General features: G+C 44.3%; 3 protein-coding genes across 3 annotated transcripts; all 3 read right to left on the reverse strand.

Moving 5' to 3' along the window:
• Positions 1–413: 413 nt before the first annotated feature.
• On the reverse strand, positions 414–2,093 carry hsd3b1 (hydroxy-delta-5-steroid dehydrogenase, 3 beta- and steroid delta-isomerase 1). The gene is made up of 3 exons (XM_067257822.1): positions 1,893–2,093; positions 1,469–1,633; positions 414–1,295 (listed from the first exon to the last, which is right to left on the reverse strand). Exons 1-3 carry the CDS (start codon positions 2,041–2,043, stop codon positions 487–489), a joined length of 1,125 nt encoding a protein of 374 aa, XP_067113923.1. The 5' UTR covers positions 2,044–2,093; the 3' UTR covers positions 414–486.
• A 947-nt stretch (positions 2,094–3,040) lies between these two features.
• On the reverse strand, positions 3,041–10,361 carry si:rp71-68n21.9 (kelch-like protein 9). The gene is made up of 8 exons (XM_067259020.1): positions 10,225–10,361; positions 9,774–9,827; positions 9,230–9,536; positions 8,965–9,097; positions 5,780–5,976; positions 4,866–5,682; positions 4,674–4,787; positions 3,041–3,833 (listed from the first exon to the last, which is right to left on the reverse strand). Exons 1-8 carry the CDS (start codon positions 10,272–10,274, stop codon positions 3,334–3,336), a joined length of 2,172 nt encoding a protein of 723 aa, XP_067115121.1. The 5' UTR covers positions 10,275–10,361; the 3' UTR covers positions 3,041–3,333.
• Positions 10,362–10,718: 357 nt separating this feature from the next.
• On the reverse strand, positions 10,719–13,857 carry hao2 (hydroxyacid oxidase 2 (long chain)). The gene is made up of 7 exons (XM_067259031.1): positions 13,712–13,857; positions 13,342–13,493; positions 12,751–13,034; positions 12,308–12,526; positions 11,810–11,968; positions 11,517–11,586; positions 10,719–11,409 (listed from the first exon to the last, which is right to left on the reverse strand). Exons 1-7 carry the CDS (start codon positions 13,840–13,842, stop codon positions 11,354–11,356), a joined length of 1,071 nt encoding a protein of 356 aa, XP_067115132.1. The 5' UTR covers positions 13,843–13,857; the 3' UTR covers positions 10,719–11,353.
• Between the last annotated feature and the right edge of the window lie 3,495 nt (positions 13,858–17,352).

Here is a 17,352-nt window from a genome sequence, read left to right on the forward strand (position 1 = left end):
GTCAAAGCATTCCATTAAATTAAATGCAGCCAACTTGTTTTAGTCAACTAAAATACTCGTAACCATCCCTTCTCTTAGTGAATAATAGAGCATACACATAATATGCAACTGTCCTAGTTCTAGAATCGGCCTTTACTTTGGAGTTTTCCATGCGGGAGTTAGGCTATTAAAGTTATTAGAGACTACAGCTCATTGTGGGTTTGACTAGCCCCAGGAGCTTGCACAAAGGCAAAGATTAAGACCTTGATTGAACTAGATTAAATGCATTGTTATGTCTGTAACTAAGCCTAATAAGTAGGCTTATCTGGTTCAATATTACATTATATATTGTATTAATACAAATGAAGTTCACAGATTTGTTTCACACATCTTTAATGTACTGTTTCAGATCATTCATATGCAGTAGAGCTTATTTTATGGCATACACAATAATAAGGGTTATATTGTAATAAAATGAATGGTGATGGTGAAACAGTTGTACGAAAGCTATTTGCCCTTTATTCGAGCTCTCTCCTTGGGCAGCTGGGAAGCAAGCCAGTCGGTGGTGCGCCCTCGAGCCTCCTCCCAGCTGAACTTGGGGGTGTAGCCAAGGTCCCTCTGAGCCTTGCGATAGGAGAAGCTGAAGGCTGTGTTCAGCATGGTGAGCAGCTGGCGGTTCAGGGGCGGGACAAAACGTGTGAAGGGGTGGAGCAGCGCCTGCAGCGTCTCCAGTAGGAAGCAGATGAGGTAGAGGAGGGGCAGCGGCAGAATGTGCCGTTCCTGAATGCGGAACCCGAGTGATGACATCACGGTGTGGTTAAAGTCAGAATAGCTGACTGGAGGTGTGTCGTCTGCGATGTAGTAGATGTTACCTCCGACGGTGCCTCTTTTCTGGGGGTCCTTGAGGCTGCGGGCTGCCTGGAGGTGGCCGAGTGCCGCGTTTCCCACATACACAGGGTTGACGCGGGCCTCTGGAAGCGAGGTGCGATACAGCACGTCCCCGTTCTTAATCCCGTCAGCCATGTGGCCCAGCAGGAAGCGGCAGCCCTCGCCGTAGATGTACATGGGCCTGAGGGCGCAGGTGGCCAGCCGGCCCCCGTTCTGGAGCACTTCGTGCTGGGCTTGTAATGTGACACGCTCAGCCTCTTCCTTGGTTCTGCTGTAGGGAAACTTCAGGGAGGATGTGTAAGGGGTGTCCTCGTCACCGTTGATAATGGGATCGCCCCTGGGATTGGGCCCGGCCACCTCAATGCTGCTTGTGTAGATGAAGGAGGCCACGTTCTCCTGGACACACATCTCCAGGAGTAGCTGGGTCCCTGGGAAACATGCACTAAGTTCACATAAACTACTTTTTGGAAATGAAATACTTGATACTTTTTTGAGTGATGCATGAAAACAGCCAATCTTCTTAACAAACTAGCCTTAACTATCCACACAAGAAAGTAAATGTTCAGCTGTCACCAGCTGAAAGCTTTAGAGACCGCCATACCTTTGACGTTGACCCCATGGAGCTCACTGTACTCCACAGTCCCAATGACGTCGATAAGGGATGCAGTGTGGAATACCAGGGAAGCTCCCTGGCACGCTCTCCTCAGAAGATTACTGTCCCGAATGTCCCCTTCAAAAACACTCACCTTTGTCTCACCTCTGCAATCTGAACATACAAAATCGAATCATTCAGTCTTCCCCCTACAAATTGTATATTGTCTGTGACTCAGGATATTAGATATGATGGCTGGTTTGATGTCCACCAGCGAACCTAGCTTGCCTCAAATATATTCTCCAGCTATTTAGTAGTAGAACTATTTGAGTATACTATTATTATATATTATTATTTGAAGTATATTATATACACTTCAAATGAGTATTGTATCAACACAGAGACAACAGGCAATAATTCTATCAGTACTGACCTTCCAGAGCCTGTGTGAGCTGGGGTCTGAAGTGTTTGTCCAACAGTCGGATCTCTGCAAGTCTCTCTTCTTCCAGGAGTAGCCGGACTAACCTCTCCCCCAGGAATCCACCCGCCCCTGTCACCACACACACCTCGCCTCTCAGAGACATAGCGGCCCCTCTGAACCCTTGGAATCTCCCTGGCTCACCCTTGTGGAACGTGCTGGAAGAGGGAGGAAACACTGACACAGCTCTGTGGGACAGGAGGCATGCTGGGAGCAACAGCCCAAAGGAGCAGGCAGGTTTTATATCCCTGTGTCTGCCAAGGACAGCCCAAGGCCACCGACTCCAGACAAATTAAAACAGTGTAGGAGCAGTCAAGGTCACATCGCGTTTGTTTGTTCTTGCTCATCTCTCATTCCATTGGTCAGGGTTAAAGCAATATTAGATTTTTTTTGTCTTTGATTCCTCGTTATGATTCAAATGAATGGGTTATCAAGCTCTGTAGCCTGATAATGACTATTCACTTGAATCAGGTGTGCTGGAGCAAGGAAACATCTAAAACATTCACGACAGTGGCCCCTGAGGACCAGGGACCAGGAGACAGCCCTGCGTCAAGAATACTGTTCTGATGAATTCATTGTAGGCCATGGTGTTAGATTTAAAAGTCAACCTTTCTTAAAACTCCTCATATCTCAACATAATCAGAGTTTTCGGGGAAAAATACGGAGCACAAGCCATTATGCAAATAAATCACCACAAACTCCAATTAAGTTGACACCGGATCAACTAACGGACATTGTAATCAATGGCTGCATTACAGGGATCACGGAACAGGCACTGCACTAGTTTTTCTGAATGTGATTTTCATAGTTTTACTTGTACATGTTTAGTATTTTGTGCTTGGTTTTCCATATTTAGAATATACAGTTGTTTTCAGACTGAACTAGTATCTACCAGCTAGAAATACATTTTAAATTGTGAGAGAGGTAAAGATGTAACAAACTGACATTGTTTTGGTAGTGTTTGCCTGGGCCATCTCTTACCCTGAAGCTTCATCTATCTATGTCAAGAGACCTTGGCATGTCCGTCTGTCAGGGCTGTGTATGTGTGCTCTGTAAACTCTTGTTGTGGATTTTGTGTGGTCATTTTGAATTGAAAGATAAAATCGTACCTTAGTATTTTTATTATGACTTAAAAATTGTTTCATGAGTAAAGCCAAATGATCCTAAATCTATATGTCGAAATGAAAAAAAAAACATTATCAGTCATATTGCAAACTTGTTATTGATGCATCTGTACCAATTTACTGTATCGGGCTGTTAATGTGGGAGCTCATATATAGGGATCATAATCCAACAATGAAACATAAAAGCCAAAAGCCAAATGCCAAAACTTAATACTTCAGCAGTGCAGCATGAGCATTTAGAGAGTCAAGTGAGTCCTTGGAAGGATTCACTTTCATGTCTTGGCAGCAGCAGGCAGCAGACAGTCCTGTATCTGGGCATCGTCCACGGCTCCCTCAGGCAGATGCACGGTCAGGGTACAGGACCGGATGCCCCCCAGGGGCTCCAGGACGTTGAACACCCGGTCCCACTCGTCTGTCTGGGGGTCATAGCGCTGCACAATGTCCACCATGCAGCGGCTGTTCCATGAGTAGCCGCCCACCACATAGATCTGTTCCTGGAACACTGCCACGCCCACATCGCTCTGGCCGCGCGGCATGGCCGCCACCACCGTCCACTGGTCGGCGGCGGGGCTGTAGTACTCACAGCCCAGCACGTCGTCGTAGTCGCTGCTGCCCCGGAAGTGGTTGCCGCCCATGACGAAGAGGTGGTCGCCCACAGTGCACATGCAGTGCAGGCCGCGCAGCTCTGTCATGTCCGCCCGCCGGCTCCAGGAGTCCGTGTCGGGGTCGTAGCAATACAGCTCCTTCTGAAACGTGTCTCTGGTGATGCCACCTATGGGATTAGGAACATTTTGTGTTTTTTTATTTGTATGTACAGAGAGTACATGTACAGGTACACTTTTCATCAAGTAATATTTCAATGAAATGCATTTTCTAATAACAGTTTTTGTGCCAGTATTCAGTATCTGAGAAAGAATATTGTCTGTCAAAATGGATGACACACAGAAGGAAGTAAAGCATGTCTGAGCTGTTAGATAGTGGTCAGGTACCCTCTTTCTCTCTTCTCGTATTTGTTAGAACTGCACAGAGTAAAAAATTTCTGGTATGAACAGGAAGGATGTGGTGCTTTGAGATATGTCCATCGCAACAATGTCACCCCCACACACTGCGGAATTCACCTGTTCCTTTGCAACAGTGCATGTTTACTTGACCAAAGTAATTCTTGACATTTGAAATGCTCTCGATAGCTTTGGGTTAACCTCAGTGACAATGTGACCTCATTTAAACAAATGTGTTTGCTGGCACAGTCACATATTTGACAGTCACATATTTATTTAACATTTTATTAATTTAGCGGACGCTTTATAGTATACATGCATAGTTCTAAAGTATTTTTGTGGTCACTTTCTGCTCATGTGCAGTAACGGCAACATCTGTTTATGATTTTGGCCTAGAAACTAGTTTCTCTTCCACGGTTGCTATGGTAACATTACAGAACCCAACCAAGATGCATTTCGAATAAACCAGAAATGTTTTGCCAGTCTGTCAAAGCTGTAGAGCAGTAGATTGTAACTGCCTTTGCGCATCGTGAATTGTTTTGTTCAAAAACAGTCCAGATCTCCACGGTTACTGCCGTTTGAATCTGAATGGAAAATTTGAATGGAAGTCTCACCTGAGACGTACATCAGCTCCCCATGGACGGTCCCTGCGTGGCCGTAGTGGGGCTCAATCATATGCGACACAAACGTCCACTCATTCTTTCTAAGGTCGTAGCACTCCACTGAGTCTGTAAGGGATGAAAAAAAATATGAAAAACATGTAGATCAGAATGGAACTCACATCTTGAGGAGCCATAGTGACTTACCAATCTCTCCCGAGGCGTTCCTACCCCCCACAGCAAAGATCCTCCCCTTGAGCGCGCTCAAGTGGAAGAAGGTCCTCTTCTCGTTCAGCGACGCTACCTGCAGCCACCTGTTGAAGCGCGGGTCGTATCGGTACGCGCTGTCCACCGCCGTCTTGCCCTTGGTGTCATAGGTGCTCTGTCCCCCGACAATGTAGAGGAAGCCCCCTAGCAGCGCCACGCCGTGCTGATAGCGAGGCACCTCCATGGGCTGAAGCGCCCTCCAGTGGCCGCTCTCCTCATCGTAGAGCCGCAGCTCTCGGCTCACCACCAGCTGCTGCCGCATCACGCCACCCAGCGCCAGCAGGTGCCTGGCGTCCGACCGGATGCGCGTGCGCTCGGTCTGCAGTGCCGGCTGGAGGAAGGGCATCATCTGGTAGTTGCTGGCCTCCAGCAGGAGGTTGACGCAGGCGGTGTCGGAGCGCATCACGGTGTTCCCGTCGGTGCCCTCGTCCTCCTGGGAGATTTGCATGAGCTCCATGGGGCTCATGAGGGGGAAGCGGATGTGGCGCATCAGGGCGTAGACGGAGGAGCGGCGGGCGGGCGGGTCATGGTCCAGCCAGGCCCTGGCAATGCGGTATAGCTCCATCTCAGAGAAGCCCTTCAAGGAGTCGCTGGCTAGGGCATAGGCCAGGCTGGTCTGGGAGAGCTGCAGGTAGCGGCCGCTCTGCACCAGATCCGAGAGGTTCTGACACACAAACTCCCCGATGTTTACCTTCACGTCCTCCAGGAGCATGTCTGCGGCGATGCGCTCCACCTCTATGCAGTTATCGATGGTGATCTACAAGAAACACGAAAACAAGACAACATGGATCCATAAGTGTCCATTCAAACCCACTTCGGACATTCTATACCTCAGCCAGCTGTGGTCCTCTCACCTCGCTGCTCAGGAGCTCGTTGCAGAACCCCAGGACGGGCAGCACCTGCAGGAAGTTGGCCGCCTCCAGAGTGTCCTGCAGGTTGGCCAAGCAGAGGTTCACCCTGGAGGTGTAGATGAAGTCTATGATGTTCTTCAGGCCTGTTTTGCTCACGCCATGCAGCTTGATCTCCCTCATCTCCTGCTCTCTCATTCCGCCTGTCAAACAGACATGAAAAACATTCTCTTGGATATGAAAATGTGTTATGCACATTGGAATTGGTGTCCAATTTTGGCAATAGCCAATGATCTTAAAAGCTGTAGGTTTATGTCAGGCATATTGAATGAAAATAAGTTCTCATCTCTCTAATAATAACAGGAATATCTGTGTGTTTGTGTGTTTTCAGGTGTCCTTTTTATAATCCAACGGAGTGCAGTGTTCAGATCAGGATTGAGATTTTTGGCAGAAACAATCCCCATATATCATGGGAACTCCTCACAGCCCCTTCACTCTGATTGGTCCTCTGGTCATCCCTTTAACCATCACTGTGACACACTCCAGGACCTACACAGTTGACTGACCTGCACTAATGGCTTCTACAAGCCGAAAAGATGTTACATTTACATTTAGTCATTTAGCAGACGCCCTTATCCAGAGCGACTTACAGTAAGTACAGGGACATTCCCCGAGGTAAGTAGGGTGAAGTGCCTTGCCCAAGGACACAACTTCATCTTCATGGGCGGGAATCGAACTGGCAACCTTCTAATTACTAGCCCGATTCCCTAGCCGCTCAGCCACCTGACTCCCCATCCACAGATGTGGATATAACAAGCCAAAAACAGGCCTTATTTATGTCAGTGTGATTAAGAAAATCCAAGACTATTTTACTGATGAAATACTGATTAGCTAAGAAATAAATAAATAGAATATTTAAAGTAGATGGTAATAAAACGTACAGTCATTGCTTTCTACAAGATTCACACGACAAAAAATGGCTCCATTTAGCGAACACGCTAATAATAAAACACAACTCCATACTATCAAGTGTGCCTGATGTAGCCACGGCCATCAAATTATTTCTGACAATACCCGTGACTGTCGCAAGCGCTGAAAGGTCATTTTCCAAGCTGAAACTGATCAAAACATATCTCAGAAGCTCCATGTCACAAGAGAGGCTGCCAGGTCTGGCCATCCTTAGCATAGAAAATGAATGTGCGCGCAGTTTAGATGTAAAGAGTGTGATAAAAGACTTTGCACACAGATTTTCTAAAAGACACGCACATGTGTAGGCTATTCACTTGCAAACCGTTTGAGCGTTTTTTTCTTATTGAATAAATTTCCCTCACAAGACAAGCTTGAGTTTTTGATATCTTGCATTTATTACACGGCTCTTCAGAATGTTCCAAAAAATTCAGTTTATCGCGTCGGGGTCCTGGTTGGTTTGTTCACCATTTGCTAATGCTTTCTATAGCAGCTCATGTACCACTAACACCTTTTAAACTACTGGTTTCCAACTATATTAACAAGCTGTCTATAAAGTATGATAATGCAGTTATCAAACACCTTATGAATTGTATTATGAATAAAATCCATAATATTTAACAGTGTTTATTAATGATCAACATAGTGTTTAATAATAAGATTATTAACTATTTAATAATGTATTGTTAATGTTTCAAAATGTTTTATAAAGAATTAACTAACCACTTTAGCCTCCTTGGGTCGGTTTCTTAAGGCATGGATATAGGGACAGGAACAATGTTCGTATGAATTTAGTCTCCTCTGTCATTATTTATGAGAATACGATACATTTACATTTAGTCATTTAGCAGACGCTCTTATCCAGAGCGACTTACAGTAAGTACAGGGACATTCCTCCGAGGCATGTAGGGTGAAGTGCCTTGCCCAAGGACACAACGTCAGTTGGCATGACCAGGAATCGAACGGGCAACCTTCGGATTACTAGCCCGATTCCCTCACCGCTCAGCCACCTGACTCCACAGATACAGAAAATACAATACTGTTTTGAAGCATTGCAACCCCTTAGGCTACATAATCATTTGCATGAATGTACCAGAGCATTGGTAATTAGTTTAAAATAAGAAGAAATTGCTTTTATGATGTGCATAAGTGAATAGAATAGATGATGTGGAAGTACTTCAGAGATGACAGAATTTCAATTGTGATCTGAGAAGTAGACCTACCAAAGCCACTGAGAAGAACTTTAATCCCCAGCTGCATCATGGGCACTGCACTAGTTACTTACAGCAGGGTAGGTACATTTTGCACACCTAGCAATTTTAGATTGACTTTGAAAGGATTCAAACCAAAATATCCCACCCCTCCCTTCAAAGCCACTCTTTCAAAACACACTGCCTGACTACTGCCGGGAGGTGGGTAGATAAACAGACAAGTAGCCTGTCCAATCATTAGTGCCAGTCCGACCTTAATGATTGGTTGTGTTTATTACAGTTCTGCAATGCCCACAGATATCGTGTTGATTTAATTTTACTGTCAAACCTTTAGATTTATTGGTTGCTATCAGGATGTGAAGTTTATTTCAACAAATACGACAAAAGGTGCTTCTCAACAATATTACCTGCCCTGCCTTTACAGGGATGCTAAAATGAAAGAAAGTTTTTCCTGTTATCTGCGGTACTATTCATCTGTCTAGATTGTTTTGTTGAATGGCAGAGTTTTGGAGATGTCTGCCTTCTCTTAAATATAAAGGAACTAGAGGGCACTCGGCTTGTGGAACTCAAAGCGCCAAAAAATACAACAATAAACTCAACACCAATGTCTCTTTGCAGAAATCGAGACCCAATTACTCAAGACAATCCAAAGACCTTGTTGTGGGCAATTTTATGTAGGAACGATTTTCTTTTAACCAAACTGTACCCGCCAACGACATCAACATGCATCAAGGAAGTGTACATCTACTCATGGGTAAGAGCGGTGCACGGTGATATGGTTGCCGGGTGTAGTTTTTAAATTATTTCATTTTTTTTAAATTACAGCACTACAAGTAAGAGGGAAAAATATGTATTTACTGGGACTGTCACTTTAAGTGTTATTCAGTACAGGAAACACATGGACACATCTTTGTATGGTGCAAACAGCCCTGAGGTGACATCATCTTCTTCTGTACTTGCAAATGATTCAACCTCAAATATGTACAGGGGAAGGATTTACTCCTCCATACTCACCAGTGAACATGGCCTTGAAGTAGTCACTGGCGGACGCCATGATGACTCGGTGTACTGGAAATGTGTCACTGCTGTCCCCCGGCACCAGGGTGACGTCACACAGTGTCTTGTCTCCTCTGAACTGCTCAAGTCCCTTTGGAAAAAGTGAAGCATGTTGTAACTCACCCACAGAGGCTGGTGCATGGAGTATATGCATATCTCAAATCAAAAGGTGTACAACTTTGTCACCATAAGTCTATTGAAATTAATGTTCTTTGCGTTGTACCTGCAAGATGGCCGCCCCATGCTCTGTGCTGCTGAACACCCTATTCAGGGGCCGAGGGGGGAGTTTTGGCTTCTGCGTGACAGGGGGGAGTTTTGGGGGGGTCTCAACGGCTTTGGAGGCTAGTTCAGGTAGTGCTGGTCTGTCCTCCTGAGCAGAGGGTCTGTCTGGCTGGGCAGCCTGGGGTGGTTGGGCAGGTTGGGGGGGTTGGGGTGGTTGGGCAGGCTGGGGGGGCGGGGCTCTGTTATGGTTCCGGCTCCCCAGACGAGACAGCCGGCGGTGCAGTTTCCCTGGTCCACTGTCATCTCCGCTGCCATGGAAACAGAGGACAGGTTTGAGTGACATCACCATCCACAGCAGGACATCCTGTACAACATTCATCCTGATGGTGTTTGTTTGTTTACATGTGGTTCTCTGCCCAGATTCCTACATGGGATCTTTCCAGCTGCTCTTACATGTGTTGATGTCTACAGCAATGCACATGTCTTGTAACAAATGTAAAACATCTGTTAGCATAGCGACTGTTTACAGAGTCCCAGTCACTTACCCCATGTGCTCTGGTATTTGTTGACGTTGCTGCTGACGTCTCTGTGAAGAACTCCTTCAACAAAGACATAATGTGAGTTAAAGTTAGTCATAGTTTGAAAAAAGAGGAACCTGATCATTTGCTTCCTGCATCAAACTGCACTGACCTAGTTGTTTAAAGTAATACTGAAACTGCTGTTTTGGAACTGTGTAGTTTTAGACCCACAAATGTTTTTACAGTTTCTGTTATAACCATTTGTGGATGCATGGTATCACAGATTTTCTTTGGTTTTCTGATGTAACTAAATTTCATTACTTTTAGAATTTCTTAATTACTGCATATTTCAAACTTCTTGAGGTTTTGCCATTCAAAATCTCTCATGTCTCAGAAGTACAAATTCTGCATCACTTTCTGCTTGGGGTCTCTTCAGACAGCACAACATCTACCAACTTCACTTTGTAAAATAACTTACCTTGAAGTTATCCTCCTCAACAGACTCACTCTCTGGTCCCCCTCCAGCATGCACACCTAGAATAACCCAGTTTCTGAATGCTCAGTGCAGAAGCTGGATGCTCTCTCAACACTGGGGTGAGCAAACCAGACCTCAGGGACTTCCTGTGTTAGTTCTCTTTTTCTCTCTCTTTCCGTGTCTTGACTTTCCCCACCCTTCTGTTGACACACTTGCTATTGTCAAGACTCGTCTAGAGAACAGCTTTTGATCTATTGAAGATTAAAAGTTTACATTGAAGTTATATTATATATATTATTACAACTTATGTAGATCTTCTCTGAAGAAGTGTCTACAAACTACATTTAAACTTATCATAGTAATATAAATATTTTCTTATATTTTATACATTATTTTAACACAGACCATAAACCTAACCCCATGTCTCACCTAAAACACCATTAACTACAACGTTTAACATTGTTTAACACACACACTTAACAGAAAAGAGACAGAAAGCCAGTAACAAAGTTTTTAATCTCAAAGTCGTCAGATCTCAAGTCATCAAGCATCAAGCCTCTCTTGACTCTACAGTTGAGGCCATCACTGTTTCACTCTTTTTGGAGACATTACACTCTAGAATACAACATACTAGATCTACCATCTGACATGTTGCTAGGAGTGTAATGCTTTAGTGTTTTTTCCATTCATAGCGCTCTATCTTCATCTTACAACCATAACAATCATTACTATCAGATCTGAGGACGTGCAAACCCCACTGTTGCAGCATCCTCCCGTTCCTATTTCACTTACTCAAGCCACTCTGCCCACACCTACACTGTAGTCACCCAATCAGCCTGAGAGTCTGAAATAGTTTGCATCAGAGGCCATCTTGCTTTCCGATAGTGGCCAATTAGTGACCTCAAGGTACAGAAATGAACTATCAATCTATGATTACATTTTCCAGAAGCTTTTTTTCATATTGAAAAGTTATATTATAGCATGCACTGTAAGATCCATATGTGAATGAATAATGCTTTCAAATTCTCAATTCTTTAAGAGATATTTATGATCTGAAACTCAAAGCAGAAAGCCACAGTTTGACTAGTTATTATGTGGTCATAGTTGTCTTGCTTAAGCCCCTGCTGTCATCTCAAAGTTTGGCTAACTGAATCAGATTCTTGTTTATCTCAGCCACGTTCCTGCACCCTGAAATAGAAGACACCCCCCCAACATTTTTTATATTAAAATATGTTTTTAAAACTATTTTAACATAACGTCAGTCTTTGACAAACAGGGTCTATCGGTAAACTCACCAGATAAAGCCATGGACAGACGGAACTCATCATTTAAAATCTGCAGTACTTCCTTCACCCCATCTTCACCCTGCAGAACCAGATAGAATCATTCATAGGTGCTCCAACATATTTTACATGGAGGTGAGGTTCCGTTAAAAACAATGTAACCGATTGAAGATAAATGTTAATTCAAATTTAATAATTACAACTTAAATGGTTTGTATTTAGTAACTTAATATTTGGGGATTCAGTAGACATTTTTCATGATTCATTTCAATGTCCCTAAAACTCAGCCTGCCTGTTGCTGTTACCTTGTAGGCAAGGCCCCACACGGCTGGCCTGCCAATGAACACACACTTGGCTCCCAGGGCCACGGCCTTCAGCACGTCGCTGCCTGTGCGGATCCCTCCGTCCAGGTACACCTCGATCCTGCCCTGCACCGTGTCCACGATCTCAGACAGGACATCTATCTGTGGCGGGAGACAGCAGAAACACACTTTCATGGAGATATCACGTCAGTATTCAGTTCTCATGGTAGGTGACCTAAACTGGGAGATAATCTTCAGACCAGGATGACTGTCTGACTACAGTTACACAATCAAGTCATACAGTTACGTACAATTATGTCAGGTGTGGCAAATGTAACTACTGGGGTAGCTGCAGCAACTAACCATAACCAATTAAGGGTTTTCTAGTGTCGGTTATGGAAAGTGTGGTCGATGTTATACAGTAGATGGGTGTGGTAAAGTATATAGAAGGTGCAGTGGAGGCTATAGAAGGTGTCGCATCTTGGAGGTAGTTGTTCTCACCGTGGCCGGACCTCCATCCAGCTGCCGACCCCCGTGATTGGACACGATGATGCCCTGGACGCCGTGCTCCACGGCCAGCTCAGCGTCCTCCTTGGTCAGGATGCCCTTGATGATGATGGGCAGGCGGGTGAGGGACTGCAGCCAGTACACGTCCTTCCAGCTGATGGAGGGGTCCAGGGTGTTGGCTGGGACCCCGTACTCCTCTGGCCCTGCGGTCTCCTGCAAGGTCAGCCGTGACACCCAGACACCACACACACACACACACACACACAACCAGACACACGCACACAACCACCTAGTATCAGTGCCCGTTCCTCAAGTCATTGATTGAATGGTGTATTGTTATGTGTAGTGAATAAAAGGTGTTGCCATCTGCTACCACTCAGCTGTACATAGTCTATTGCATGCTATAAGATATGAAAGTTGTGGTTATTTACCGTTACCTGGAAGACCCCATCAAAGTTCTTCACCTTCAGATGTGGTGGCAGCTGGAACTGGTTGCGTATGTCGCTGCGGCGCTTACCGGTGTAGGGAACGTCAACAGTGAGAACAAGGGCCTTGTATCCCAGCGTCTCTACCCGGCTGACAAGCTGCTCGGACAGCTTGCGGTCCCGGTACACGTACAGCTGGAACCAGCGGTAGCCGGTAGGAGCTGCAGCCACAATTTCTTCTACCGAGCAGGTGGAGTAGGTGCTGGTGATGTAGCAGGTGTTCACAGACTCCGTAGCTGAGGTGCAGGAAGCCAGGTGAGAGACAGAGAGATGTTATCAGCCACATCACCACCAGCAGTGTTGGTGTATGAGCCACAGCTGCTATATGCTACACCACAGCAGTGTTGCATTGCCATCTAGTGGTTAAATGTGTCAATGCCTGGGAGTTGGACTGGTTAAAAACACAAGTCCAACTGTTGGTAGGGTTTCATCAATTTTCCCTTCTGAATGTCTTCTCTAGACATGCAAACATGGTTCCTCCATTAGGACTGCAACCTTATATCATAGGTGAGAGTGCTGCAGATGGCTGCAGGCTATCCTCACCCCTAGCAGTGGCCACTTCTCCCTCGTGCCAGGCCAGACAGTGGAAGGCTGTTGGTGCGATGCCCACTGGGAAGCTGATCTCCGTGCCTAGGACCGTGGTCCTGGTGTCGCTCACAGACACGTCACGCAGTACGCGCGGCCTCAGCCGGATCCTGAAGGGGGGGTGGGGGGGGGGGGGGGGGGGGGGTATTAGCTGGATCACGCTCCGGTCAGCCAGCCCTCTCTCTGACCGTACATCTGGCCTGTGTGTTAGGACGATGTAGGACAGAGGGAGCCGGAAAGGTCTGTGCATTTATAGGAGGGATGTGCAGGTCTATGGGTGAAGTATTCTTTGCACCTCTGTTAAGGTACGGGGATTGCAAGGAGGTACCGTTTGTAGGCCAGCAAATTGTCATCCCTGGTGCAGCATTCATCTGCTCCGGCCGCATAGTAGTCCCAGGTGGCCTTGGACAGGTGCTCCTTGGCATACTCCTCGAAGTCTGTGAGACACACCATAGCCATCTCGGCACAGCGCCCACCCTCTCTGTCACATCAGTGGGTGCATTGGTATGAAGAAGTGTACATATATTTTTGTTTATGTAAAAGAGTATTTTGAATTTATTAGTACCTGCTTCACCAAAGTTGTTTTTTATTTATTTATTTACAAATTATCTGTATATTGTTTAGAACACTCATTGGGCCACATTCACTCAAATGTGCATAGACATGTTCTTACTTTAGCGTGCACAATAAGTGTGGACGCAAACGTACCGTTGTTTTCGTGACACGTGCGCACCGGCCAATTTTGTTCTACAATTCTAACAGACAGGCACGTGCCCGCAATTTGCAATCAGTATACTGCTACGCCCCTATTTCTATATATCTTGTCAGTCGGAAACGGCTGACACGCTATTTGTCACTTACATGTCTGTCTCTGAAGACCAAGTGGCTGTCAATTAACACATGCGCTGTTTCGTGGCACTAGATAGTGTAGTAAATTTGCTAATTCAAATAACCAATAATTATTGGCCAGGTCAATAAAAACTATGAAAACCGAAACATTTCAAAATGGACATTGTAAAATAACGCACTGTACGCTATGACCGGGGTTTTTTGTTTTCATTGTAAAATATTTCATTATGACAATAATTGATGAGGATGAAAGGGCGTCAATGTTAAGGTTATGAACTTGGTCAATGTATTATAAAATGTACGGGTTTAATTATTAGTGCATATAAAATATTTTTTTAATGTTTTAACATGGCATGCTTTTAGTTAAAAGGTGTTTGTTTACATTTTCTAAAACAGCCGGGGCCGTCATAATTTCTCAGAGTACGAACAAATTCAGTTAAGGAAATATCGACGAATCCGGGATTTGTGCGAAAAACATTTGTAAACACTGTTTACGGACAGATTTCTGGTAACGCCCTGTTTGTGAATTAGACCCAAATACTGAAATGCCAAATCATAAGACTGAACGGCACAGAAATACGCCTAACATTCTATAACCCAACGATAGTAGACCTACTTTCGTTTTACAAAATACAGTAGTAGTCTAACAGTGGATAGCCTACAGGGACTTCAGCCGGTATAATACCTACTGTACCTATTAGATGTCATTCGGAGCGTCTGTTAGCTTGTGCAGATCAAGGTAGTCAACCAACCAACAAAGTTAGAGCAGGGTTGACGATTAGCACACCTCTGGTGAACTATACCAAGTAACAGAGGAAATCCAGGGGTGTACAACCAGTAGCCTACTGCATGCAGCAAAAGTAGAAGAATATATTGTATCTGCTTGTACCAGCAACAGTGGTTGTAGATAAGACTTGATAAAGGTAGGTAAGACTAAAGTAAAAGTGACCCCTTAAAAACGCAAACTTTCTAAAACAAGACCGACAGTAAATAGTTAAAGTTTACTCAGTTCTCTTGCACTATGGACTCCATTATAGAATAACCATGTTCTGACATAATTCCAGGATTCTTCAGTCATCAACTGACCAGACATTCTATTCTGTCCAACATCCCTAGGTAGAACCATGCAATCCTGCCTAGATGTTACGTATGCTTAACGTCATCAATTCTAATACCTATTAAACTGAGAGATCAGCTCTACCGGTGAGTGTGTGACCCCACGGTGACCCCTGGCCTCTTTGTATTTACAATGGCAGGAAATGTGCTGATGACCGTGAGACCCATAGTGAGCTGTTACCATGGTGACTGTTATACCACTCTACACACTACAGTATAGCCAGGTACATTACAGTTTTTCATGATTGCTAAAACACATTTCTTGAAACAGTCAACCATTTTGTCCAAACTGTAAACACAAAACCAAATATTCAAACTCAATTTCCAAAAACTCTGTCTCTTCCGGCAAAATCAAACACTCGCTCCTAAACCATGTAACCTGTGCTCAAAATCAAACTATGCTTTCAAATCATAAACACAACCAATCAATATATAAACACTATGGAGCAATCATTAGACACAATACAAAAAAATGGAGAACACAGCATCCAGGGCATGTAGTTACATGTAAAGAATAATTTGTTTATGTTTACACAGTAAATTCATTTACTGTAGCAATAAAGAAAATGGATTTTGGATTTCGAAACAGTGGATTTTGGTGTTTCAACACCCATTGACACTTTCCTGATGTATGACTATGTTTAGCCTGTGTTCTGCACCTCTCTTTCGCCAACCATCTCTGGAGGAGGGGATCCCTCACTGAATTTCTCATCCCAAGGTTTCTTAGTAAATTTTTTCTCCTCAAGTGAGTTTTTCTGGGAGTTTTTTCCTTGTCTTCCTTGAAGCTTGAGGTTGATGAGGGGCAGTTCTATGGGCGTATGTGAAGCCCTTTGTGACATTGCTTGTAAAAAGGGCTATACAAATACTGTACATTTGATTTGATTTTAAAATATTACAATTTTTCACAATTGTTAACACACGTTTCTCAAAACAATAACGGCTTTATCAAAACTGCTTACACAAAACTGAAAACCTCACACACAAAATGCTAAACCTGACACTACCTTTGCACGATGAATCTTTGCCATCAAATCTCTTACGTAAAGTAACCATCACAACTTACATAGTACTGTCAACAAAGAACAAAGAAAAGACCCTCTGGTGTGCTGGATCCAGCCTTGAAAACACTCCACACCTATGTTACAGTACCACAGGCCAATTCCATTGACTGTAGGAAATGTACCCGGGTATATGGGTTTCAGTCATAGACCTTTCACCGCCACACAGAGAAAAACTCTTCAATTGGGTTGAGAAAAGGGTTGTATGGTGGAAGGCAAACATTTACATAAAAAAATTCTGGTTGATGTTGAACTATTCTCGTATACGGACACCACGGTGAAAGCTGATTGTCCCAAACCAGCATTAGAAACAAGTGTGAAGAATTTTGAGTCATTGTGTTTTACAGATGACAACTGTGTTGTAGTTGTGTTTACTGTTTGCCGCCTGTGTTTACCATTTTGCAGCACAAGTGCATCACAGTGCAAAATGTGTTTAGTAAATGAGAATGTGTTTAGAGTTTTGCCAAAAGAGTATCTGATTTGACAAATTGGTTTAGTTCACTGAACATTTGATTCAGAGAATGGGGTTTAGTGTTTTAGCAATTGGGAAAAACTGTAAGCATTACACAGGGCCTGACGTACTGTACATTCAATAATGACTGGAGTTAGATGACTGACCAGGGTGCCCTCAACACAGAGGCCCGGTCAGCCAGCAGAGATGGGTTTGTGTTGGAGGTGTGGACATGTGTATCTCACCGGTAACAACCACAACTAGAGATGCTCATTCTGTCTGGATGGACTTGACAGCTCCTGAAATATACATAACCTGAGGAGGATATCACAGTAAACTATACATAACCTGAGGAGGATATCACAGTAAACTATACATAACCTGAGGAGGATATCACAGTAAACTATACATAACCTGAGGAGGATATCACAGTAAACTATACATAACCTGAGGAGGATATCACAGTAAACTATACATAACCTGAGGAGGATATCA

Source organism: Osmerus mordax, chromosome 2 (genome assembly GCF_038355195.1).
Source record: "Osmerus mordax isolate fOsmMor3 chromosome 2, fOsmMor3.pri, whole genome shotgun sequence".
Classification (NCBI taxonomy): Eukaryota; Metazoa; Chordata; class Actinopteri; order Osmeriformes; family Osmeridae; genus Osmerus; species Osmerus mordax.